At 37.9% G+C, this 27,446-nt stretch overlaps 1 protein-coding gene across 4 annotated transcripts in view; it reads left to right on the top strand.

Moving 5' to 3' along the window:
• WDR72 (WD repeat domain 72) overlaps positions 1-27,446 on the top strand; it is a 217,361-nt gene that overhangs the window by 134,918 nt on the left and 54,997 nt on the right. For all 4 annotated transcript variants that reach the window (XM_045812117.2, XM_045812116.2, XM_045812115.2 and 1 more), the window contains 2 exons: positions 672-751; positions 6,045-6,246. In XM_045812117.2, the coding sequence (XP_045668073.2) occupies positions 672-751; positions 6,045-6,246 (282 nt within the window). The remainder of the gene's footprint in view (positions 1-671; positions 752-6,044; positions 6,247-27,446) is intronic.

The raw sequence follows: 27,446 nt of genomic DNA, 5'->3' as shown, positions 1-27,446 counted from the left end.
ATGGATCAATTTAAATAAACCAAGCCCTAGCTCACTCTTAAAATTTCACACTGAACATTAAGGCAAATAGATAGAAAGGACATTCAAAAGGGCAAACTTAAAAGAAACAATACATAACAAAACGAGTCAGATTAAAACATAAGTGCTATATCTATTGATCAGGGTAGTATAGCTGGGTAAGGACAAGTCAAAGGAAGTCTTTTATATGATTTTCCTGTGATAAATGCTGATTCACGGCAAGGGAGTATGTCAGGATTTGTTTGCATGAGGAAGGAATTATAAAATTTGGCAATCTGTTTTGGGTGGGAACATTATTCATTGCACTCCATTGGCAAAGTTACAAAGATGGGTTTAGGGCATAAAAATGAATTTGATTTGATGTGACTGTGTATTCATATAATCGTTAGAAATACATATAAATTAATAAATGGTTCTTACTCTGGTTATACATGAAAATTATCTGAGGTACCTTAACAAAGTATTAATGCCTGCCCTCCTCTCCCCCGGGACCTATTAAATCAGAGTCTTTGAAAGATTGAACCCCGACATTGGTATTTGTGGGGAAAACATGCTCCCCATGTGATTCTAACATGCAGCGGGGGTGGAGGATCATTGGGTTGCATCCATTTTTTAATACTCTCGAGATACAAATGTATTCTCTGTATTTCTAGGTAAGAATGAATCCCATATACCTGAAGCCGACATTTCACTTTGGAAGCTCATTTCCTGTTGGAGAGACCAGTCTGTGCAGGTATGACCTAGTGCATGTTCTTGGAGTTATTAGAAGAGTTCCCTGCTGTTCCTTTCTATTCTGTGAGTGGTTCGTTCATATTCCCCGTAACCTGAGAGTACCCATAAGTGGCTACTGTTGTCCTCACAAAATATTTCCTCCCTGGGCATTTCATTTAAAAGGACTAATGCAGAAGGTGTGGGGGAAAAAGTAGAAAATGACATATGCAAGAATGCACCAGGTTAGGTGGGATGAATAGAGGGCCCGAGGAGGGGATGTTCCTGTTGTACAGGTAACCTATTGCCTGTGGAAGTTTCAGTTTGTGGCAGAATCGATTTCAAAATGTGCCATGACATCAAAGTCCCTAGGCTTGGGAATTTGGTACGTGGACTTAGGAATCATCTTTCTATCTTGAGAGTACCTCATCTGTAAGCTGTTCGAGAGAACGGGTTTCTTCAAGGCCCAATTTAAGTCCTTCTATCTCTTTTAAGGCTTTTGTGGATCCTGAAAGCTTACCGGGTAGCTTTGTACACTGTACAATAAATACCTGTGCATTGATTAGATGAATATTTATCAGAACTTTATTCTTCTTCATGAGCTTAATAAATGTCAAATTTGCAAGACAAGCATAGCAGTAATTCCAATTACAGATGCTTATTCTTAGTTATAGGAAAACAAAGTTAACTCAGAACACACTGTGAGGTTGAACCACAGAACCAAATAAACACAGTTGGAATGGCTGTTGAAACTTGTTACCGTGGCCTGCAAGTTTGTGCATCATTGGCCACACTACTAGCCTAACCTGTTCATTCATCATTCTCCCCCCTGCTCTAACTAGCCACACAGACCTTTTCATTTCCAAAATACACAACACTCATTCCCACCTCAGGACCTTACTGTTCTGTTGGGCTGGAATTCTAATTTTTCCCTTCATCGTTTGGGTCTCTCTACTCAAGAGCCAACTCCTCCAAGAAGTCTTCCCTGATGACCTGCCTCATGTTGTTGCCACCACCCTCCCCCACCCCATGCCTCCAGTCACCATGGCATTACCCAGCTTTATTTTCTTTGTTGCAGTTGCTTTTAATGGAAATGATACCATTTGCTTTTTTGCTTGCTTCTCTACTGTCTTCTTGCTGTCTCAGAAGCTTGCTGAGAGCAGGGACTTGGCCCATCTCACTCACCCCTCAATCATCAGTGCCCAAAAAAGCAGTAGTCACAGCAACCTGTCAATAAATATTTAACGAATGAATGAATAGCTATGCAAAAAGCCTCTGTGATAATCAAATAAGCATTAGTACATGTTGACTTCACCAGAGTGTTAGCAATCACCCTAAGAGTCTCTATTAAAGGTAAGATTTTTTCACCCCAAAAGCCTAAGAATTCCTCAACGAGGGGAAATAGTCCTGAAGGAAGAGAATTCAATAGAAAATTTATCCTGAATTGCTCTAACTAAAGATCTTTTGTAATTGTTCACTTGGCCTTCAAGTAAGTTTTCATGTGGTTTGGACATGTTTGGACTAATGGACCTTTAAGGTTCTATGATTCTATGACCTTGTGTAAAAGTCTGGCAGGGTGACAAATGTTACCAGAGCATTTATTACTCACTTTATAGAAGTCTAAGCTTCAAAGTTCTCCTCTCATCTCTGCCACTAACCTGATGAATAGCTCTGGAAGACAGGTGTAACTGGTTGATTATTTTCCTCACATGTAAAATGGGAATGGTAATTCCTGGGTCCTTTGGGAACAACAGAGGCTCTTGCTGGTATTGATTTAAATGCTTCATTAACCAATCCTCAGATTCCTTACAAAGCTGTTCATTTAAACAGCTAGTCAAATCATGTTAAGTTGAATCTACTTTTTAATGTATTTTAGGTGGTAATGGAATGCTTCTGTCAAACAGCAAAATCCTACCTCAGAAATTGAAGGGGGGGGCTAAGAATGTGCTAATTTTGCAGATGAATGAGTTTGTCTGGAGATTGTCTCTTTTGCTTCTAATGCATGAAATATACCCAACAGAGAAATAAATGCTGGAAAAGCAACATAAGGTTTTGGGGTTGCTAATTTGCGTGTTTTGAAGCTTCACTAAAGTTCTCTGGATTTTATAATCTAACACCAATGGGTGAAATCATGACATCCAGGCCTCCAGGGACAAGTATGCTTTTCCAGCAGATGCTGCAAAGACATGAAAAGTCAGTGTGAACCGAGTGCTGAGAAAGTGCTTTTCTCCTGGAAAGTCTGGACATTGGAACCACAAGCAGGCCACAGGGGCTCTCATGAGTCTTCATAATGCTCTGTGCTATTTAACAGAACTTTGCTATGTCAAGATTTTAGTAGAAAACCATTAAAATTTTTGGCTTGCCTATGGCATAGTAATACTTCTAGTAATAAGTGTATGGCCCAGATTTGTGGCTGTCTCTTTCCAGCCAATGGATTTGTAAATCTTCACTTAAATCTCTGCACATCCCCTCATAAGAGTGTAATGCTTTGCACATCAGTCTTTTCAAAGAAAATAATTTCTATGCATTTGGAAGACAGCTTTATAGCCATAGTGCTTTCAATTCTAGCTCATTATTAAATTCAAAAAGTTATATAATATATTGTCTAAAAATTTTATATTTTGTTGGGAAAAATTCTATTCCTACTATCTGCAAAATTTATCTACTATATTTATACACTAGGGAGATTTAAGTATTGATAGTCAGAAATTATCAATAAATTCTGCTTTCTACACTTTATATTTTTTTAAGTACAGAATCTATTTCAATTCCATTAGCATTTATTTAGTACCCACTGTATACCAGGTACTGTAATAACATTATTACATGCTTATAAGATGTACCATCTGTCTGTGGATTGGAACTGTGCTGAGTATTGATTTCACACTGATCACAGAGTGTGGGTTTGAGTTTGTTTCTAATTGGGTATGTGCCATTCAGTATTCGCTTTTAAGTTTTGTGACTATCTTACTCATTATGGTTAATATGTTTTATTCAGTTATTTCTGCTTCCTCTTGTTTTTCAATGATACTCATACTATTTACTCTTATAACATGCGTTGATAGTGACAAATATGTCAACAAGCCCCAAAATTCAATAGTTAAAAAATGTGGTCATGATGTATAAATCTAATAATTAGACATGTTCAATGAAATTGCATACATCCCCATATATTTTTAGGAAAGAATACTGACCCAAGTTGATAACCAGTGTTATAGGACATTCTAAATCGCAGTCATAGATGCTCCTCAGAGATGGTAATAATCCCAGTGTGAGAAGTCAGACACAATCCCATGGAGCATATGACCAAACTGCCCATTCTGAAGGATAGAGCACAGTCTGGATGTATCACAGGTCTGCAGATACCCTCCAGTATCCTCCTGATTTATAGGTAGGGACACAAGCAAGTTCCACACAGGTTTCTGTGATTGAAAGCTCTCATCCTAGCCTTACTCAGCATCATGGACTTTGTTTTATGGGAGGACATGAAGTCCCAGAGTAGTACATGACTTAGCAAAAGTTGCCTTTGTGATAACTGTATAGTTAGATCAGAAACTTGGGCTTTCTCATTTCTGATTCAGAGCTCTTTCTACCATATCATCCTCATCTTGGAAGCAGTGCTGTCAAATACAGTGTGTGACAAAATTAAAACAAATTCAGTTATAGAAAATTGTTCATGAATAATTAATATAGTTTGTCCCATCGTATGATATACATAATAGGCCTGGTTCACTTATTATAATATAGAATGGTATATGTTAGTAAATATCATATCTAATAATTAATACATATCACATGGTAGATATTAATAGGCATGATTCACCGGTATCATAATATGTAGAACTATATGTTAGAACCATGGTTTGCAATAGCTATCACAGTGTTGAGTAACTCATCATATGATATGCATGAGTAAGCATTACATACCCACCTGTATTGTGACCGGAAGTACTGCAGTGTTGGTAGACTTGGTAGGCAATAGTAAAATCGCATCCTTCATTAGCCTTTTTTCACAACCTAACCAAGCATTTGAATGGACAAGAATGGAGATGGTCAGGGATCAGGAAGCTGCTCTGATAATTTGAGTAGCTTCCTATAGTTAAAAGTCAAGGCCCGGCTCCTCCTGCCCCGGCAGGCAGTTCAGTGAGCATGTGCCATCAACATGAGCTAAGCTCTCGGAGTGTCCCCAGAGCCCCAAGATTGCACATGCTACCATGGCACATAAAAGAGACTGAATAATTATTTAGATGAATACCTTTTCTGCTTTTGGCATCAGCTTCTCTAGATCAGTTGGTGGTGTCCCACCCAAAGCCCTAGCTGAAGGGCATCCTATGGGTAGACTGGGGTAGTACAGAGGGGATGGCAGCAATGTGGAGCAGCAGTCATCTTGGCCCAGGGCAGTCTTTTGAGGGGAAGAGGAGTAGGCATTGGGGTGTGGCTATAGGAGAAGGATAATGGGAAGTGTCCCAAGTTCACCTAGATTAGTGGTGTTCTTCCTCTTCTCTCACTGACTCGGCCCTTGGCTTTCTTTGAATTCTACGTTAACTGTTGATCCTTGCCTCTTATCTTGCCAGGAAGAGACTAAGGTACGTTGTCACTGGCCTTTTACTAAGGGATGAGGCTATAGAAACTTGGAAGGACATATCCTACAAAGGACGTAGAATCGGGGTCAGAAGGCTTGTCCACCATATCTATGGGATGTCCTGTCCTAGGTTCTTCAGTTAAAAAATGAAGATACTGGATTAGATGTCTGTGACAAGCATTCCCCTCCCCCTCGACCCAGTCACAGATCCTTGACTGGATATGTGCAGTAATTGGAAGGCAAGCTTTGCAATATTTTTAAACTGTGTAAAACCATGTACATATACACACAGTTTAGTGAGATTTATTATTAAAATCTTGTCTTTAGCTTTCTGTACTAAACCTGAGTTTAAATCAAGTGTTTTTAGCTAAACAGTGCCTTAGAGCTAGACATAATTTGAGGAGCTAAACTTGTCTTTAAGACCAATATGATATCTTCAGAATTCATTTTCTTTATCTTCTGGTGGAAGTGAAAGTATCTTAGGTGAAAGAATTGAGAACTCCTTTCAACCTTCCCGTTAGAATCTCCTGTGTTAGCAAAAGAACAGTGTGAAGGTTTGGGTTCCAGGGCTCAGTATCTGCATTTCAATTGTTTCAGATGCTAATTCTAGTGGAAGGGAGTGGTACATGGGAAACCTATTTAAGTCAAAATTCCAGGCTCTCAGCTTGATGTAAGACCCCAAGCATTTGTAAAAATACTACAAAAAAAAAAAAATGATTAAAAAAAACCTTTATAGGTAACTGAAGCAATACAAGCTGTTCTCTTGGCGGAAGTTCAACAGCACCTGAAGACATTGAGTAAGACACCAGGCGACAGTCAACCAGTGCCCATGACAGAGGACGTTCACTGTGCGATGAGGCAGATTCTGCAGAATACAGAATGGACCTGTGGGGAGGAGGAAGAGTTACAGTGTACGACAGACCCCGGGCCTCTGCAAAGTAAGTGCAAAATTTACTGGCATGCACTTTCATCAGAACTTTTCCTACTACTCAAGAGTGCGTTCAGAATATGAGTTTACAATATATCATTTCTGCAAAAACTGAGCCAAGTGCCCTGTTTCTGACCTATTCTGCTATCAGTTTCTTCTTATGATTCTCAAGTTTCTGAAAAACCTTCTAAATTCTATCATAATCGGTAAATATTTTCCAGAACAAAAATCTATATTGTTTATTAAAACATTTTTATAGTAAGTGATTAAAAATGAAAACAGGATTAACAGTAATAGCTTAAGGAGATATTTTAAGAACACTTTGATAATGATGGGTCCTAAATTTGTTTCCGTTTGATACTGATAATATCCATGTGCTGGTTTTTTTTTTAATTTCCTAAAAATAAGAAACGTAGTATAAACTAAAAAACTGATTTAGAAGTGGACCACTTGATTTTATAACAAATAAAATTTTATCATTGTAACTTCATAATGATAATGTTTATGGTTCATGGCTAGCGAGTGAATCTCAATTTCTGCTTTAAGATGTTATCTGATTTTTCAGCCCATTAGCTGTGACTTAAAAAATAAATTAATTAATAACAGTAAAAAAGGTAAGTACAAATTTGGTTTTCAGCCTCACTAGTAAGCTTTTGATGAACAAGTTAATTTGTAATTAAATATATATTTTCCTCAGGAAAACGTGTTACAAATTTACATGTTCCAGGTTGTTAAAAATTATTAGGCATTTCTTTTAGGTCTCAGAAAGAGATTTTCTTTTTATTTATTTGGGACTCAGAAACATGTTGTTATATTTAAAATGTTAAATCCTAGCACAGGTGTCATTCTTAAAGATCTGTTATAATTATTTCTTATTATTTTTGTAAGATTACTGATTGGACAGCATTATGTAGTGAGAGAGGATACATAGCAGAGAAAGGCTCTTCAGTGAAGGCCAAAGATCAAAATAGATAGAATATTTCCTAATGCCAAGACAGTCACTGAGGATGGTAAATTCAATAAGCAATTTGATAAAGCTCAATGGCAATTTCAAGTCATTTGTTTGTCTCTTGTCCAGAAATTAGCTTTAATTATCTGGTAAATTCACCCACTTGAAGGAGCTCCTTTCTGATCATACCACATAATTGTAGTTGTATTACACCTTTCGAGCAAGAAGAGAAAAATTCCTTTTTAAATTAATTTTCAGTGAGTGCATGCAGGTTCTTGATTCATTCGGTGAGGCACCTGTAGTGTCATTAATATGTTTCTTCCAGCTCCCCAAAGACAGCTAGTGTCATTCATCATGTGTTAACTGTCATTAGGTGGCATTTATATGCTTTATCCCTAAGCTTGAATGTCTACCTTATTCTTTGGCCCAAAGCCTTCTTTTCTGGGTGAGGAATTCATGGCGGGTTATCAAGGTGAAACTTTTGGTAAATTTTGCTATCACATGGCTTACTCATTATTTGAAGTTTCACGAGATAGGGCCTTGTTCTGTTCCCAACTGATTCTCGGGTTTAAGAAATACACTTGGGGGGGGGGGTCTGGGTGGCTCAGCTGTTAAGCATCTGCCTTTGGCTCAGGTCATGATCCCAGGGTCCTGGGATCGAGCCCCCCATCGGGCTCCAGGCTCGGCAGGAAGCCTGCTTCTCCCTCTCACACTCCCCTTGCTTGTGTTCCCTTTCTCGCTGTCTCTCTCTGTCAAATAAATAAATAAAAATCTTAAAAAAAAAAAAAAAAGAAACACACTATGGAATTTGGTCTTACTATGACTAAAGACATCTGGATTTTAAGTTAGATATTAACTATCTTCAGATCATTACTGAATGATCCTTTGCCAATGTTAAACAAAAATAGGGTTAATTTGTGATAACAATTAGAATACAAAAATACTAAATTCACTTTATATATTGGTGGATGAAATTTAGAATATTTTATTTAAAAGAAATGAAATATTCACAAAATGCTGAGCACATATTTTTGTGGGAAAGACTGCCTGTAGGAAAATACTAACTGTAATTGCAATTTAAGTGGAAACACACAACATGCATTGAAAAGGAAAATTCCCAAACCATACTATGTTGGATATTAACACTGCCTTTCTTTCCCTCTTTTTGGAAAAAAAAAAGCAAAAACAACAAACAAAAATAATTTTTCAGACTATTCAGAGGATAGTAAAATTACAGGAAAAGTTTTGGACCTTTATTAAATGGAATGCACTGCATTGCTTACTGGATTTAAAAAAAAATAAATAAGTAAAAAGACATTTTATTTATATCAGATGTCCTGGTTCAAAGATTAAAGGGATGGCATAGGTACTATTCACCGGGTGTGATTATTCCCCAAACTTCATAGGCAGATTTACTTAGAACCAGTGTCAATGCAACCTACTACCAGATATTCTTATGATAAATGGTTTATGTTGTTTTGTTTTCAGGTCCTTGCTCATTTGTCCTCTGTAAGTTCCCCTCCACCCCACCCCCCCCGCCGCCAATTTCTTTTATACTTTCTTGATTTCTTAGTGTCTTTTTTTTTTTTAAGATTTTATTTATTTATTCTTTGAAAGAGAGCGCATGCGTGGGCGCTTACTGCATGGTCCAGGCGGGGAGGCAGGAGAGGTGGAGGAGAGAGAGAATCTCAAGCAGAATCCCTGCTGAGGGAGGAGCCCAATGAGGGGCTGGATCTCATGACCCTGCGATCATGACCTGAGCCAAAATCGAAAGTCGGAAGCTTAATTAGCTGAGGCATGCACATGCCCCTTGGTTTCTTAGTTTCTTAATGCATCTTATTTATAAATCGTTCAGAAAGTAACAGATGATGGCTTTATTATGCACGGACACTCATAAGCTTTAATGCCAGAGTGGAGTACATTTGGTTTATTATAGTAATATGGCAATAATAGTTTATAAGGAAAAATAATAACAACAATTATTGTGCTCTTAATACACTCCAACACTATGTAAGTACTTTATGAATGTTATCTCACTTTTTCCTTTAGCTCTCACATAAAATTCACATGAACCCTGACTTTCTTCCTAGCACTTGAGTCATTTGTGTAAACAATTTTAGTTTTTTAAATGTCCATGTTCATGGAAATGAAGTTTCAGAGGAGCACTGAAAAGAACTACTCTCTGAAAAAGAGATCCCACGGTGCTACCTAGGCTTCTCCTGAGAAATTGCCTCTGTACATTTTTTGACACAATAATTATGTATCTTTCTCAGACACATTAAAGTGTGCGTTTTTTTAAAGGTCTGTCCCTATGCCAGCTATCTTCAGTGCCACTAGTGGTGTATTATCTTGTACTTTGAGACACTGTTTCCCTTATTATCCCATTTTAAAATGGATAAAATGGGGCTTAAAAGAGTTGATGTGCCTTGTCTAGAGTCACAGAATTAATAAAAACAGGGAGGCAAACCCAGATATTTTCTTAAACACTGTGTTCTAATCCAGTAAACTGCATTTTCCATACTGGCAGCATGAAGGAAATTTGCTCTAAATCAGCATGATCTGAAAATTGAATAATTTATTGAGTGGTTTTCTTAGATTTTTATTCTCCTCTCATAAATCATACTTTATATTACCAAAGAAAATGCAGAGTGTTCAATCATTGCCATCTCCGCCCTTATAATAAAGAAAATCACCAGGTTTCTTGAACTGTTTGAACATGAGATGCATCTGGAAAGCACTGGAAATCAGGTGAAGTGAGAATTGAAGTGTAATGTGTGTGTTTGAACTTTATAATTTTGTATCCTGTTTATTTTTGGGGTTTTCACTTGTTACATTTCACAGCATGTATTTTATTTGAGGTCTTTAATATTTGTGTGTCGGTATTTTATGGGAGAGTGCTGGATTTTTAACAGTTACATTGCTCTCTTCATCTCTTTAATATGAAATTGTAGAATTAACATTCACATTTGAAGCTAAGATTCGTTGCTTTAAAAAACAGCAGTGGTTTCTGTTATTAAAATGCAGTTGAAAGTTATTTCCCTTTATTTTTTTGAATGTTATTTGGATCAGTTTAAACAAGTGCTGTAAATTGTTCCATTAAATAAATTGGTTGAACTAGAAATAGAGGCTTTGTAGATAAAACTGTCACTTTGAAATTATTGGCTGAATTTAAATTCACGTTAAACTGTGTAGTTGTGAAGATGATGCATCAGATGTGGGTATTGCAAATAATCTTTATTACATGCATCGTTTTCAAAGACTTATCTACAAAATTAAATAATGAAAATGTGTAATTTTCCTCTGCCTGTTGAATTTCTCAGAATGAAATCTGTCTAGTTGTGGAAAGGCTTTCAAACCATTGACTACCTCACAGGGAAACTTTCTTGGCTATCTTTATTTATAGTAAATGCATCTTCCACCCCCTGTGAGCTCTCTGGGCTAAATGAGAAGGCCAGTGCATTCCTCTTTATGGAAGCAGAAAAGTAATGGGAGACATATCATTGAAGGCCTTGAGTGTCATAGTAAGGTCTTAGGCGTTCTCTCTGAGCAAGATAGAAAACCATTTGAGCAAACAAAGGGCACGTATTTTAATGGGATCATGTTGCCTGCAGTTCGGAGGCCAGGTATAGGTGCAAGGAGACCGGTCGGGAGGCCATTATGCTAACCCAGATGATGGCAGCTTGGAACAAATATGGTGATTTGGATGGAGAAGTGATCAGATTCTGAATGTATTTTGAAGGTTCAACTAACAGTATTTGCTAATGGATTAGATATGGATGAATAAGATAATGAATATCTAGACTTCTGCTTTTTCAAACAAAAAATATTTGATACATGGGTTGACCCTGGTTCCCTGACTTGATTCCTATGTTAGGTAGTGCAATGTCACTCATATATGGTATTCCAGGTATGTCAAAGGAAGAGTGGAAAAGCCACTTGACAGAAGGTCCCTGCTGTGTTCAGTTTTCAAGTGTCCCTGCCTAGATGACCTACAGATTTTCTTTTCTAGTATTAACTAAACTAACCCTCAGAAAATGGACAAAGATTGAAGATAATACTGGTAATGCAAGCTTAAGCAAATAAGATGTAAGTGGCATTGCCAAACTTATCTTAAGCTACATCAGGAAGTGTGTGTGTGTGTGTGTGTGTGTGTGTGTGTGTGTTAAGACTTCTTTTTGAAATTTCTATTTTTGTGTGTATTTTATAATGGGCCTAATGTTGACATACTAATAGCATGTATATTGTTCATAAACAAGCATATATATATGCATTATATATATATATAATGCATATATATATAATACATGCTTCAGAGGACCTTCCTGTTATTTCTGCAAGAAAGTATCCCAACCATAGCCCTTGGGTGGGTTAAACTAAGAGGACAGATGTGATAAGCTTTCGGTTATTCAGGGTTCGTAACTTAATATTCTCCATGGCACACTGTGCTGTCTCCAAGACTGAACAAATCTTTATGCATCTCTCCTCTATATTACTCCTCTATGCCTTTATGTACTGGTCCAAGAGTTGGGGGTACCACAGGGAATTAATTGGAAATCTTCAGTTGAAGACACAAACTAGCATCAGTGTTACCATGAAATGTGTCAGATGCCACAGAAGAGGCTTCAGGGACACATCAGAGAGGCACCTAATCCAGTCTTTGAGGTCATAAAGTCTTCTTAGAAAAAAAGATGCCTAATCCAAGACGTCTGAGATGAACATGATTTAGCCAAGCAAAAAGTTGGAGTGGGAGAAGGTAACTGTTTGCTAACAGTACTAAAGCCACGTATGCCTTCTTCTTCCTCCCAAGAATCATCTGATTAATACATGTATGAATGAGGAAACTGGAAATTAGAGAGGAACCCATAGGTCTTTAATTTCTTCTCTGGAAAACATCTGTGTCCTCTTTGAATCTCATTGCTCCAGTGCTTTCCTTTCTTAAGCCTCCGCCTTCTAGAATAAGGACAATAATAATAAGAAAACAGCTAATATTGATATGGCTTAGTATGTTCTTTTTTTTTTTTTCTTAAAGATTTTATTTATTTGCGAGAGAGAGAGTGAGAGGGCATGAGAGGGGGAGGGGCAGAGGGGGACACAGACTCCCGCCCAGCCGGGCTCCATCCCAGGACCCTGAGATCATGACCTGAGCTAAAGTCAGACACTTGACCAACTGAGCCACCCAGGCACCCCAGGCTTAGTATGTTCTAAGTGCATCACATACCTCAAATTATTTGATCCAGGCAACAATTCCATGGGGATAGGTAGTATTTTTATATCCATTTCCCTGATGAGAAAATAGATACGAAGAAGTTAAGTACCTTCCCCAAGGTCTCCTTACCAACAAACAAACCAGGAGTCAAAAACAGGCAGTCTAGCTTGAAAATTTGGGTTCTTTGTCCCTAGATGGCTTTGTCTCCCACTTAACCATAATTCTCTTTCATTGTCTCTAAATTTAGCAAATATTTACCAAGTGCTTCCTGTATAACAGTTCTAGAGATAGGTGTTACCCAGGTTGGCGGGCACAAGGCAGCAAAAACCCAGACATTTGGCAAAACAATAGGGGAAAGATTCTCTTGAAGAAATTAATCAGAAAATATCAAATACTTAATGTCTACTACCTTTGAGTGTGTCACTGTAAGCTATCCCACTAAAGATGTACTTAATACTAAAGCCTTTTATTTGGAATATAAATTTGTATAAATATAGGTTTTAGTGGTTAAAAAACCGAGGAACTAGAAATGCCAACTGGTAAATGCTAGAAATAAAAAAAGATTTAGCATATACAGGGGCCCCTGTCTGTCTCAGTCAGTAGTGCATGCAACTCTTGATCTCACAGTTGGTAGTTCGAGGCTGACGTTGGGTGTAGATTTTACCTAAAACTGAAATCTTAAAAAAAAAAATGGCATATACATATTAGTCAGAAGGGGTAGAGGCTGGCAGTTGGGGGAAGAAGAGAAGAGGAAATATAGAATTTCATTTTTACAGATTAACTTGAATTACACAATAGACAATCTTACATGAATATCAAGGTATTCATATGTTAGATGAAGATGAATTTATTTATGATAAGCAAATCAATTATTTAGCACCTAGAATACATTACACATCTTTCAAAAAAACACAGTTGTCATTTGGGTTGAATATATATCCTGTATTATTTTTAGGTTCCTGTAAAATTGATGGAGAAATTTCATCATTTCCCTTTCCTTCGTATAAATTCTTGTGAACTTCTCCACTGCCTGCCCTCTCTGTATCATCTTCAAGATTGCATTGCCTTAGAAAGACTGATAGAGCTCACTGTTCTTTTTCCAAAAGTAGTTTCATCTTTCACGGAGATTGAGATTGATGATTTTCATCTTGGCATATGAGCTAGAGTATTTCATCGTCTTTTTTCCTCATGAGCAATCAGAATGCCAACCTGGCCCGACTGCACACAGACGGTAGCATCAAGGAATTGAGTTAAATATTTCCTTGGTAACAGTTGTGCAGGCACCACTTTATTGATTATTGTCTGCATACCCATTTAAATTTATTGACAAAGAAAAAGTGATCTAGATTCTGTCGCTGAAATCGATGTGTTTTGTACTATTGTTCTCCCGAGCTCAGACTGGCCTGCCAACACTGACCCCTCAAGGACAGGGGTCGGGTCTATTTATCTTTTTTCTTCCCATCCCCTAGGATGGTGCTTTACCTAGTAGCTGGTAATAAGTGTTTATTGAGTGGAGGGATGAATGGATGGACTGTCGGATAGCTTGTACTAAAGATTCAGCCAACTCCTAATTAGTAAGAGAAAGAGAAGACAAGGAAAATCAGCGGATTGCCGTTTCTTCAGCAGCTGTACATACATAGTCTTGAATACCCACTGAAATTGTGTTTTCTAGGCATCACCATCTTTGGATCAGGTGGTATACACAGCTCACAAGAAATTAAAAATAGACACATGAATGAATCTAGTTTGTAGCCACCCAGAACGCTTCTCTTTCATGGTGGTTGATTGTTTGGCTCTCCACTATTCATTTAGTCCTAATCTGATTTCAGTCTGATGTTTTTAGAGGGCCTCGAGCCTTGCCTGAAAAGTGTCTGCTTGTTCCTCATTCTGCTACAGCTTCTCCATGGGAGTATTTAAGGAACTGCCTCAAACACTATTTCCTTGGTATTTGGATTCACACCCTGGGTTCTGACTTGTCTGCCTGTCTTGGGACTTCTGGCTCACGCCTGTTTTCTTGTAGCCAGTAGCCCTTATGCTGCTAACTAGGAGCCCTTTTGACAACCTGTTCAGCTGGGTCAGCCTCCTCCCTACTGATTCCATCCCTGAGCCTGGGACTTGGTGTGATATGAGTTCCTCCATCAAATCCAATCTCAGTACCTAATATGGATATGCATCCCTAGTTCTGGGGGAAAAAAATTGGTACAACTAAATTTCTTGAGATAAAAACAAAACAAAACAGGGATTTAGTCAGCTTTGTATTCTCAGCAGATAGCATGGTGTCTGGCACATGCCAAGGCAATCTTATTAGAGAAGGTGGCTGAAGGAAGAATTATCCATTCTTCTCGTGCCATTGGAATATCCCATTCAGTCAGAATGCCCAATTCACTTTGCTGGCAGGAGCCTTATTTTTCCATTTTTAACTCATCAATGTATCTGCCCAATTTTCAGTCTTGGAACAATTTGAATAATTTTAAAATACCTCTTATTAAGCCCTTATTATGCCTAAGGTTCAATGGAAGGTACTGGAATTTTCAGTGACATCGCTTTTTACACTTCTTGTATATCCTTCTAACATAGTGTATATCATCTGGCACTCTAATTGTTGGTTATTTGCCTTTCTTTCCCACCTCTCTGAACTCCTTGAGGGCAAAAGTTGGAACTTATTAATCTTGTGCTCCTAGCTGCTAATGCACCACGTGGAGCATGATGGGTGCTCATTAAATGTTTGTTGCCTGAGTGAACAGATGAATGATAAATGACAGTGACAGACATGTATTAAAGAACCAGTGTAGGCAGAATGGAAGAAATGCTAAATAATACGTTAATAGTTTGTAGGTAGGAAGAGAATGGAAAAAATCATTATAGGGAATGATGTTTTTTTCTAAAGTGTTAATTCAGAGGCATTTCTTCAAATTTATCTGTTTAGTTCAAGGGTAATTTATCTGTCTAGCAAGCCACCAGGAAAAATTAATGCTGACAGATGTTTGAAGGCAAAAAACAACAATAACAACAACAAGGCAGAGTACTTCATTTTCAAACCCCTGAGAATAAGCTACAAGAGGTGAGTCAGTTCAAAGAAGAGTTGTTACCTTTTTTTTTTTCTCTTTTACCTACTACAGGTGGACATGGATTTTTCATATCTTTGCAGGAACACCTGTCTACCACCACACATGTGGTGGTGGTGTCAGTGACATGGGTGTCCCGATGGATCTTCTTGGCAAAGATACGAACAACAGCGACAGCCAAATTTGGTCGTTTCTTGATATGCAGGGTTAGTGGCCTTCCTAGAAAACTCAGGGTGTATTGAAACCTTTGAAAGATCTCTACGTGTAAAATAAAGTTAAGATTTTTGGCCCAGGAAATTATAAAGTGGGCTTTCAGTTTCATGAATGTCCAGTGGAATATGTGGAAATCATGTGAAATGTCAGGACAATTTTTCATTGTGAAGGACTGTCCTGAGCACTGCAAGGCTTCTGGCATTTCTGGTCCCTGCCCACTAAATGCTTCTATCTCCACAGTCAGTGGGGAAACCAGATGTTCCTTGGCTCAGCAGTTTCCATTGGCTTCCCCTAGGGGGCAGTACCAAACCTGCTGAGAACCACAGCCTTCTGGAAAGGGAGTCTTAATACATTCTGAGGCTTTCCTTGTTTCTGTCCCTCCCCTCTTGTAAAAGTGCACAGGGAGATAAAGCCAAATAAGTAACCCCCAACTAATTAAAGATGTTCCTTTCTTGGATCCCTATGTTTGTTCCTTCCTTTGTGTTCCACCCATGTTGTATATACTTTGGTCATAGCACTTCCCAGTCTGTGTAGTAAATCATCTGATTGCAGTTCTGTCTCTTCCATTAGAAAAAGAGCTTCTTGTCCTATTTTTTTACTTTCATCTGTGTGTCCTCCAGGCTTGGCTCTGGGCCTGGCATAGAGTCAATTTGTTGAGCAATTAAATGAATAATGTGTGTTAACTGAGCTACTAAGCAAGCATTCTTCAAGGAAGTCATCAAAGAAAAATCAAAAATTTTCTATTGAAATTATTATTTTACAATACAGAATAAACATAATTTACCTTAGAATTTAAAAATTAGATGGACTGGGGGCACCTGGCTGGCTCCGTTGATGGAGCATGTGACTCCTGATCTTGAGGTTGTGAATTTGAGCCCCATGTTGGGTATAGAGATTACTTAAAAATTTAAAAAAATAAACAATTAAATGAACTCTTTCCCCAGTCTGTAAATTGTGAAGACTGGAAATGAGAATAATGGTTAAAAAGAGATACATATGTTCATTTAAATGACTAGGAATGTAATTCCAAAACCTTGGCTTAGAATATGCTGATTTTTAATGTATCTTACCCATACAATTAGTACTTAAAGTATACTAAAATTATATTTTGAGGTGTTCATAGTATTTCTTGATATATGCAAGAAATTTTCCTTGGTGTCTCTGCACCAGAGTAGGGAATAACCAATGGGATCCATCAGTCATCCAGCTGGTAGGTCTATCCTTCCATTTGTAAATTCATTCTACCTCTTTTGAATATGTTATGTGATAGGTGCTGTGTTTCCCAAGCTATCTACTAGGAATATGAGCAGAATATGATGTGGTTTCTACTTTCCAAAAGGCAGAGCCCTGTGAACATAATGACATCACAATGCAGTATGAGATACTGAAGTTCCCATTGTTGTGCAAGCGTGGAGAGCCCCCTGAGGATGACTTTTTGTAGGTTGTGCACAGGAGTAGACATTCACGTGCACTTTGGAGAATAATGGTGTGGCAGAGATGGAGAGATGCACTGCTTACATCACTCTACTAAAAAGGTCTACTTGCCTAGCTGTGAGGAGTGTGGATAGCTGACAGCTTCCACCTATTGGCACCTCCAGGCTCCATCCTCAAATTGGAACAGAAATCATACTCTTCTTGGAACAATGACTGAGCAAGGTGGTGGTACAAGGGCCCAGCTATTTTTAGTCCACACAGACCTCTAACAGCCAGTCTTTGCTCTAGAGTATCCATTGGGCTAAGAGAGACTTTCTCAGATCTGCATAGCAAATAGAGAGGTTCTTATCCAATTATGCTTTTGCCTTTTTTTTTTTTCCTTTCACAAATGTGAATGAATCTCCAGTAAACCTTTTGTACTTCTAACTCCATCTTAACATTGCTTCTGGAAGGATGCAAGTAATACCAATGAGAAGGAGCTTGGTGCAAGAAGGATATTTCAGGTAAAAGGATTAATGGGAGGACAGACACGCGGTGATTCTTGTGGCCTGGTCAAGAGACGGAGATGAATTTGGTGTGGGCAAGATAGAGGAAATGAGGATGCTCTTGTCTGGATGCAGAAGATGAGGCACCTAGAATGTAAAGGCTCTGGGATGGGCGTTTTTCCCTGAAAGATAAAGGGAACCATTAAAAATTATTTTAGGAGGAAAAGTGACATGTTTTAGTGCAAAGTAAAGAGTGAATAAAGCAGGAGATAGAAAGAAACCTTTGGGTCCAAGTTTTGACAGAGTACCTGTTTAGTATTTTATTTGTAAAGCAGAACTTAACTTTTTCTTATTTTTTTTTAATTGCCTCTTCATGAACCTAGGTTATTTAGATGGAACATTAGTGCTTCATTTCTCACATGGAGAAGGAGGTATGTTCATATTACATAGAGAGATTTTTCCTGCCTGCTTTTAGACCAAACACCAGATGTAAATTAGGATCTGTCCCAGTCCAGATCACGTTAGTAACACCTCCTGAGTTGCTATGGTTCTGGTTGCTAATTTGAATTTATTTATCTTCCTTTACATATGACCATCATCTCAATCTCTACCCTCCTTGGATGAGTTCTTAATTTTTTTCCCAACTTGTATGTATTAATATTTGGTCCAATTTCTTATCTCCTTTGGATGTATTTGTATCATTACCATTTATTGACAAGTTTGGGTTTCACCGTCTGTTTTTTTTTCTTTTTTTGTATGTGTGGATTTATGTAGACATTATTGACTTTCTTTTCTACAAATATTCTTAACTGAAACATTAAGTAAAACCAGGCTTATTCAGTGTTTGCTATTAGACAGTTTCCAGGAATGGGATATATTATTTCTCTTTACCATTTGAAAACTCTTGATTTAATGAATAGAATTTTAGCAAAGCAAGGTAACTTTGAAATGTGCTTTTCCATGTGTTTATATTAATAACCAATGAATAATTTCAAAGGTTAAGCTTCATGATCCATCTCTTCAAGCCATCTACTTAAGTCTAGAGTCATTACATCACCTGCTTCCCTTACGCCATTGATTTATGTTTCTTTCAAACTGCTAAGATTGGGAAGTATCATTTATTTTTTACATGACATCCCTTGCACTACGAAACAGTGTTTCAGAAGGTAATGGCAAAACACCTGTAACGCGGTACAGCCTTGCCTCATCACCTGTGTCAATCAGTAACATGCCCGTTAACATTTATCTGTTCTGGTAATACTGCAAGGGAATAAAAGGTTTTAATTGTTCTTTTTTCTGCAGTAAAGATGTCAGGGGAATTGCCAGGTAATAGTAGTACTCAGATACCACAATGTGTCTGTGTTTAATGCTGAGAGATGCAAAAGAGCTTCTAGAATTTTCTTAGGGATTACACAGGTCAAGCTCCCCAAATTGGCTAAAGTCTGTTTACATTGTACTGTGAATAAATGGCCATCTCAGAACCCCCAGAGTATCTATTTGAACATTATTTTCAGAAACAAAAAAAATTAAGTGGATTATTTTCCAAATGATTAGCATGAGTTTTCTGGTACTTAAATAACACTTTACTTTTTTTCAAAAGGTTTTGGCATGTATTTTTATTTCTCTTTGCAGATATCAAATGAAGGGAAACTTTGCCCATTTCAATGAGAGGAAAATCAGGGCACGATAGAGTTAAGTACCTTTGCTATGTTGTTATGACTCATTAGAAAATGGCCTTAGACCACATCACATGCTCCTATTTGCAAATCCTAGATTCTTTTCTATAAATCATACTACGTCATGGGGCATCGTGGCGAGGACAGAATTCATGAAAGAGAAGGCTCATTTATTTATGGAAATGGATATGTTTCCCTTTAGCTTAATTCAGGCCTTTCCCTAGGAGGATATTACCATTTATATATTTCCAGCGGCTCATTTTAAAGGAAAATATATTACACAATTTTTTAAAATGAGTTAAATAATTTCTGTTAATGGTAATCCTCTGTTATGATATTCATATTATAAAAGCCAACTATTAGTCAAAAATATAGGTTGATGAATGTAGTATGTTTATAAATTGAAGATAGTCATTTCATTTCTCCCATAGTAAATTTGCTTTAAATATTAGTTTATTACATATGTTCGCTTGTATTACAAATATTTCCAGTAAGCAAACACAAATCATTTTTATATTTAGCATTTAAGATGTATCTTAACTTGACCATTAAATCATCTATTAAATATTCAATTAAAGTGGGTTTTGATCCATTTTTTAAAATTAGTGGTCAGGTATTCGGGGAAACAAGCTTGCAAGATATTTCTAAAACACAGTTCACTTCATTTCTTGTTCTGTGTATTTTGTCAGAGAACGCCTTAATGTAACAGAAATCAGATTTGGTGTGTATTTTTACACCAAATCAAATTGTGCAGGCGCCACCCTCAGCTTTCTCCAAAACATTATAAAGGATAAGATTCCACCATGATATAGCTTAAGAAAGCAGTACCATCCTGGAAGAAGTCCATACGTGAAAAGTGAAGCTACCGGAGTCTGTTTTACTGGAAAACCACGTGTCTTATAGCACCATTACGGAACGGGATTTACAAGTTTACTTAGCTGAGTTCTGTCTTCTTCTGGAATCTGTATGTAAGGAATGTATGGTTTCTGTAGTTATTCTGTGGGCATAAATCATAAGTATAAATGGTACTGGGGAAAAAATGTAGAAATGAAACTGCTAAGTAGTGACTAATGCGATAAAGCACTAAGATGCCGCAGTTAGAACTCTATGAAGAGGGTTGAAGGCATCGTCAGTCATCTTATTTATTACAATTGGCAGGTTTCCCTTCCTAGTTGTCTTGCATATAGTCTCATTTTCCCTATCCTCTCCATGCCCAGTCTTCATTTCCCAAAATTTATAAGCCATAATTCTAAATTTTAATGTTTTTAATCTATTCTTTTAATGTGTAGCAGTAATCTGAAAGTATTAATTCCTTTTATCAGATCAGAAATGGAAAAAGTCAAGTAAACCTTCATAGACTTTCCCTAGTATGAAGTGCTTTTTTAAAACACAAGTGGGAAAGTTTTCCATTTTTGATCCCTAGAGAAAGAAAGTTATGCTCTCTCCATATACATAGTTGTTTAAACATCAGAAAGTTACTACAAAATAGTTTCTACATTATAAAGTAAATTAGGCTCTTTTCATCTTTCTGTGGAATTGTCTATAATTGAAAATTTGCAAAATACTAGAAAAATAAAGCCAAGTTTCACCAATAACTTCTATCTTATATGTAAAGCAGGAACATAGGTAAAGATTTTTTACCAATGCCGAGTTTCTTTTCCTTGTTAGAGAAAAGCTCAACATTTGTGTTTCAAAACTTTCCTAAGCATCTGGAGCTTTTGTAAAAATGAAGCAATCAATCAAATAGACAAACTATCTTATTATTTTAATTTATAATATTACAGAGTTAAACACTTTGTTCAAGGATGTTTTATGAGATTTGAAATTAAGACAGATGGATGACAGTCATATAAAATTTTGGTTTTGCCATCCAGTTCATTTGGTATATTGCTTTGGATAACACTAGAGTGAAAAGATGATGATTCACCCTGGTAAGCAGAATAGCACTTTGGTAGCACTTGTTTGTGTATTTTTACGAGTAAAACTGCCTACTACCAACATTAAAACACACAAACAACCTCTTTAATCAGTGATACATTTATAAATTTAAGCATAAGTACAGAGATTAATCTTGGATCTGCACAGAAACAGTAATTTGGAACCATAAATCAATGGGTTTATAGTTTCCAAGTTGATTAAAAATTAGTATAAAAATTTGCTTTTTAAATTCACAGTTCTTTACAATAGGTAGAGTACCTATTTTAAAAAGACAGTTTGAATCAGATGATGATGTAATTCCCTCTGAGAAGTGCTAAGATTTCATGAAATGCAAGTTGGAAGCCGCTAATGGCATCATGAGGAGAGGCTGTGTCGTTTCTTCTTTACACCCTGCACCTGGTACGTTACGTCGTGGCCATGCAGCTGATGACCCCTGTTCTATTTTTTTTTTAATGGCCACCTTTGGTTGTGAGTTTTAGTAAAAGAAAGAAGGCTGATCTTGTGATTCGAATAGCCTGCGCTGCTGTCTAGCTGCCTTGTTTCGAGACTCAAGTTATAAATCACAAACCATGTCACCTCGGAGGGCACCCTCACACTTCCCCGTGCCTCAGTGTGGTGCCCAGCTGGTGCCAAGCAAGCTGCTGACTTGCACAGAGAGGAATTCCAGGAAGTCGTCGGCGCGGGCCATTTTCCAATAATGCTCCCTGGCATGGACTCAGTTCGGGGCTCTTTTACAAATGGCTATTACACTGAGATCATGATGAGATTTCCTAGAAGTACACGCAATGCTTTTCACTAAAATTCCTTATTTGAAACTTTTTGTAAAAGCGAAGGTTTCCCTTGCATTTTTAATGTCACATAACCATATGTCAGTACTTTGTAGTGTCCCCTTAAGATATGGGAGTGCTTAAATTTCTTGGAGATGTGCTTTTTTGAAATTAATTATTTTCACTTTATATCACTTCGTTTTAGATGTCAGGCTTAAGTTATACTGGGTTTTTACGTCTTTCTTCAAGATGGTTGAAGAGCACAGTAGTACTAAGTTATTAACTATCCCTATTCCTTCTGTCAGTCCTCAGCAGTCACTGAGGGTTTACAGATGAACAAATGTTGCAGTAAGGACGTTGGGCAGCTGGCTTGGGGGACCTCAGCTTAGATTGGCCTACCATAGCCCTCACCACTTGAGGACTCTAAAGCACATAATAAAGTTCTTCAGTTACAGATGTGATCACCGTGCCACACAGTGAAATTTAGTGTAGAAAAATAGGAGAGTCTTCAGTTCTGTCTTGGACCAAGGACTGACTTGAGCTATTGGCCCCTACTCCTTGATCTTTCTGTTACAGGCATTTGGTATTTGCTTAATTCTGAAGGTCTTTATTGGGGGAAGGAGGGAAGTTCGAGATTAGTATAGTACTTGGCATGTGAGTGATACTCAGATAATAAGACTCCTGAAAGTCAAGATCCTCTGTAGGTCACTGAACTAAACCCTTTGCTTTTTGCCCAGAAACCTGAAGTTCAGAGAGGCCCGGTGATTTATTAGTTAAGGAGTGAGACAGTTCTCAAACCTAACCCTTTGCGATATTTGCTCATTTTTAAAAAATGGTGCCATTTAGTATTTTCCCTCCCCCTCCAGTTGTTCTTACTTGCCCCTCATGTTTGATGTTTCTCCAATAAGTGTCAGAGGAGCCACACACAAAAAGATACGGAAACCAGTTTGCATTCCTGTAAGTCCCAATTGATGGGCTTTAGAACCTCAAGGTCTAGATGTAACTTGGAAGGAGGGTACTTTTCTCTTTTCCCCCTTCTTGTAGGCTTCCATCTTATTCCAGCAAGACTATTACTGATTTTGGTCAGTGTCTTCTTAGAGTATCCTGTCCTAGAGGCAGTTGCTTCCAATAGCTAAAGTGACCCTTTAAACACAGATCTGTTCATATTGACTCTTCTACTACCCTCCAGTGGTGCAGTACCCCCTTCTTTAGGCTCAGCCAGACATTCAGACTCACAACAGGAACACACAGTACACCTCCTCCCGTCTACTGAGAGGGACAAAGACCAGGAACCACAGCTGTCTGTGGGGCAGCACTGGGCCTTCCTCATCCAGGGGTCCTTAGAGCTGTCCATCAGCTCAGCTGTGGGAGTCACCCTGCAGAACGGACTTATAACTCTGGCAACGATTCCGTAGGCATGGCTTGCCAGGTCCCCTCGCGAGGAAGCCTCAAGCTATGATAATGAACATTTCTATGGTTCATGTATAGTTTCTTGTGGTCCAGATACAATTTGCTAATGAGGGTCCACTTTTACTATCAGTAATGTCACCTTGAGATGTAGTTAACATTTTGCCTTTGTCAAGTTGCCAAGGGAATCCAACTAGGGTTAACCAAAGGTCAAGATCTCATGAAGAAAAGGAAAAAGACTTATTTAATTATTTTTAAAATTTTACTGTGGTGTTTAAAAAAATTCTTTAAGAGCACATGGCTTCCCTTTTCTCTAGGATAAAGTGCATGCTATTTAAATGATTCACAAGGATCATTTTTACCTGGCTGCTGTATACCTCTCTAGTCCCACCTTGTATACTCCCACCCACCTTGAACTTTACAGTTTAGCCACACCAGACCCTTTCCGTTCCTCTAAAGGACCTGTCCCCACTTGGCTCTCATCCTTCACACATGCTATTCCATCACTCATTTATTTATTTAAGAATTTTTGAGTGCCTCTCATGAGCCAAGCAGTGAGCAAGGCTCTGAGGATACAACGATGAAAAAGACAGCTTTGTGGAGTCTACAGCCCCTGCCTGAAAACCTTTCCCCCACCTTTGCCTGAGACCTTCATGTTTCAAATGGAACATATATTCTCTGTGATTCCCTTTCTCTTTCCCCAAAATAGGTTAGGCGGCCTACCCTGTACTGCTGTCACCACACTGACTGCCCTGTAACTGTCATTGCCTGGTTTCTTGCCTACTCCCCGTGAGACTATGAGCTCCATAATGGGAAAGGGATATGTATAATGTGCTCACCTTCATATTTTCAATGCTTAGGCAGTGCAACGCATGCAACAGAGCCTCGAAAATATTTGATAAGCAAATGTGACAACTCTAGGAATTCTAGAATTACAATATGCATTTAAAACCACAATGTACTTCAAATAATGCACTTCTAGAGTCAAAAATTCAGGCCCAATTTTCAGATATTTTGGAAGCAGATGCCCACTAAAATCTATGAGAGAAGTGGAATATTTTTATTTTTTTAAAAAAATTGTATTTATAAATTGAAAAGCAGTAATGTTATGGAAAATTTAGTAGATAAAATCTTTTAAAAAATGTTGGCCACCCAGAATCAAATCACTCGAATAAAGCAAACTATTGTAACTGGGTTATTCTAAAACCTAAAGCCAGTGTTAACATTAGTGGACAAATAAAGGGGTCGGTAAGGGCTTCAAAAATTCAGAAACAAACCTAGGATTCTTACTTTCACTTAATATAGTCTTTGAAGTTTGTCTTGGCCACCAAAGAAAAGAAATTATTTCCCATTAAGAAATCAGATGCAACTGTGAGAATAAACATCCTTTCCTGGAACTTTTTTTCCTGGAATTTATCACATGAATTCCAATATAAAGCAGTATTACATCACATGGTAGAATATACCTCCAACCGGTTTTCCAAAAGTTATGAAGAAATGCTCTTAAATATGGTAATTTGTTATATCAGCCATCTGTAAAATCAAAGAACATGATATTGAGTCATAGCTCAGAAGTCATACCATTGATTGACTGAGATAATGTAGTCGAAGACATTATATTCTGATGGTCTGAGAGTGCAGGGATAGAATTTGGAATAAGATAGGTCAATGGATGGTTAACATGCCCATTTTAGGCTTTTTCTCTCAAATATCAAATATCTTAAATGAGCTTTGGAGAGGTGCTGGACTACATTCAATTTGCAATCAAATTCCCTTAATAAGATTTTACAGTGAAGAAATTCTTCCTTGCTGATGAAAATGAGAGCCATAATTTTGTGAGTCAGGTACTGACCAAAGTCTTTACATAAGAAAAGACAGCACATTGGAACCTAGCCATGAACAGCTTGGGTGCTTACGAGTAGCATCCTAGTTTTCTGGAAAGAACAGTGGATCTCTCATGCTCAGATGCATTGTCCTCATTTCTAGAGACCGCCAAGTCCTAGAGATCCAGAGCACAAGTTCAAACTGCTCCCCTGGATGTAGATTCTGTTTAATTTACACGGTACTTCATGGGGGAAGAAGAAAAAGAAAATTGCCAGGAGATTTCCCAAAATATTCTGGATTTCTTGCTTCTCATGAAAAATAGCAAGAAAGGCCACGCTGCATTGTCATTTTAGTGTGACGATGTTGGGCTGGAGACAAGTAGCGGAGGGTGAGGAGAGACAACAGTTTCCGAGTGCGTATGTGCTCGTTAGTCACCTCAGTACCCACTAAACCTGCTCTGTTCAGTTTTCAGCAGGTTCTTACAGGAACTGAGTTTTTGACTTGCTTAGTAAGAGGTAGCTTTAGCTTGAAAAATTCAGTGTGTGTGAATTTGTAAGGTTGGCGGAGGAAGGGAAGAAGAAAGGATTCATCATTTAATGGGCATCTGAATTTTACCCAGTAAGTAACAGGCACTGCACAAGTTACTACATATACAAAAAGGAATGAGACACGGAGTCCATCAACTGTGTCCTTTGCTTAGGGCCATGGGAGTGGCTGCCCTGCACCCGAGTTTCAGAGGATCTGGAGACACTATACCTTACTTTTCTTTTCTGAGTATCCTTAAAATTTCATTGTAAAATGTTCATCTTACTGATATCTCAAAGAATCTGTGAAATATGCTAACAGTGGGGATTTCTTTCAAGTGTGATTCTCTTGGGAGCTGTGGCGAGGCATGCACCAATTGACTTGACCCCAGCCAGACTACTGTGCTGTGAGGTACGGCCCTTGGTGCACCGTCTGACAAATTAGCAATTACACAGTGTCATAAGAGCTATCTGAGGGGTGTGATTAGAATGCAATCTCATGTGAGTGGAGCAGGCTTCATGTTGGGGTGGGGCCAGTTTGTGAATGGTTTTGTATGCCATACTGTAGGAAGTTTTCGGGTTTATAATTTAGGTATTTCTCAGTATGGTGGATGGATCAAAGAACGAAGGGACTAAAGCAGGGAGACAAGTGGTCTCCATGAGCTCCACAGATGTCTTTCCACCCTGCTGAAGTGGTTGACTGTCAGTTCTACTCTCTGAGATAGTTGACTGGACTAAATGATGGCATGGGCTTAATATTAGCAATTAAATATCTGTGCCACATGGGTATTGACAACAACTGTTGAAATGCAAGGGGTTAACAGTCGCCCTTCTAAGATAGATAGCCTGTTTGCATAAACAAAGCAACACACAGGCTCAGGCTATACCTTTCAGATATCAACGTTTAAGACTTTTAAACTCTAGGTTGATTTTTATGCCTGGTAATAAAGCTGTGTTAGGGGATATACAGGGTTACTATATTTCAAAACTAAGATGTTTGTGTTAGTAATTAAAACTATTTGCAGAACAAGCACAGTTTTATTTCAGTGAGAGAGCATGTAACAAATACTATTGATTATAGCCTTATACATATAAAGTGTCAGTACCCAGATGTAAAGCATCTCCTTGGCGTATGGTAGAAACTGGCCATGAATCACTTCCTGTGAACATCAGAGATTAGGTTCACATTTACACATGGAGGTACATTTTCACTTGGCAGTTTTCGAACACAGTAGTGATTTTCCTGTTGAGTTTGGAACATATAGGTTACTACTCACATAAAAAAATCAGCTACTGATTTCCTTATCTTGCTTTTTTGAAATACATATGTATCAAAGCATAACATATATATGTTATAGATATATAACATAAATTACATACACACATATATACATATGAATTTAAATACATATGTATTATGTTTAATTTTTTATGCTTAATTTTTAGCAGCCTTTTTATTTTTATTTTTTTTAAAGTATTTTTTTGTATTATTCACTATTTTCTTTTTTTTTTTTTTTTTTAAAGATTTTATTTATTTATTTGACAGAGATAGAGACAGCCAGCGAGAGAGGGAACACAAGCAGGGGGAGTGGGAGAGGAAGAAGCAGGCTCATAGCGGAGGAGCCTGATGTGGGGCTCGATCCCATAACGCCAGGATCACGCCCTGAGCCGAAGGCAGACGCTTAACCGCTGTGCCACCCAGGCGCCCCTTTAGCAGCCTTT

Source organism: Ursus americanus, chromosome 36 (genome assembly GCF_024610735.1).
Source record: "Ursus americanus isolate L20-20 chromosome 36, mUrsAme1.1.p, whole genome shotgun sequence".
NCBI lineage: Eukaryota > Metazoa > Chordata > Mammalia > Carnivora > Ursidae > Ursus > Ursus americanus.
Note: the sequence above shows the minus strand (reverse complement) of the source record. Positions and strands in the feature narration are given on the sequence as shown.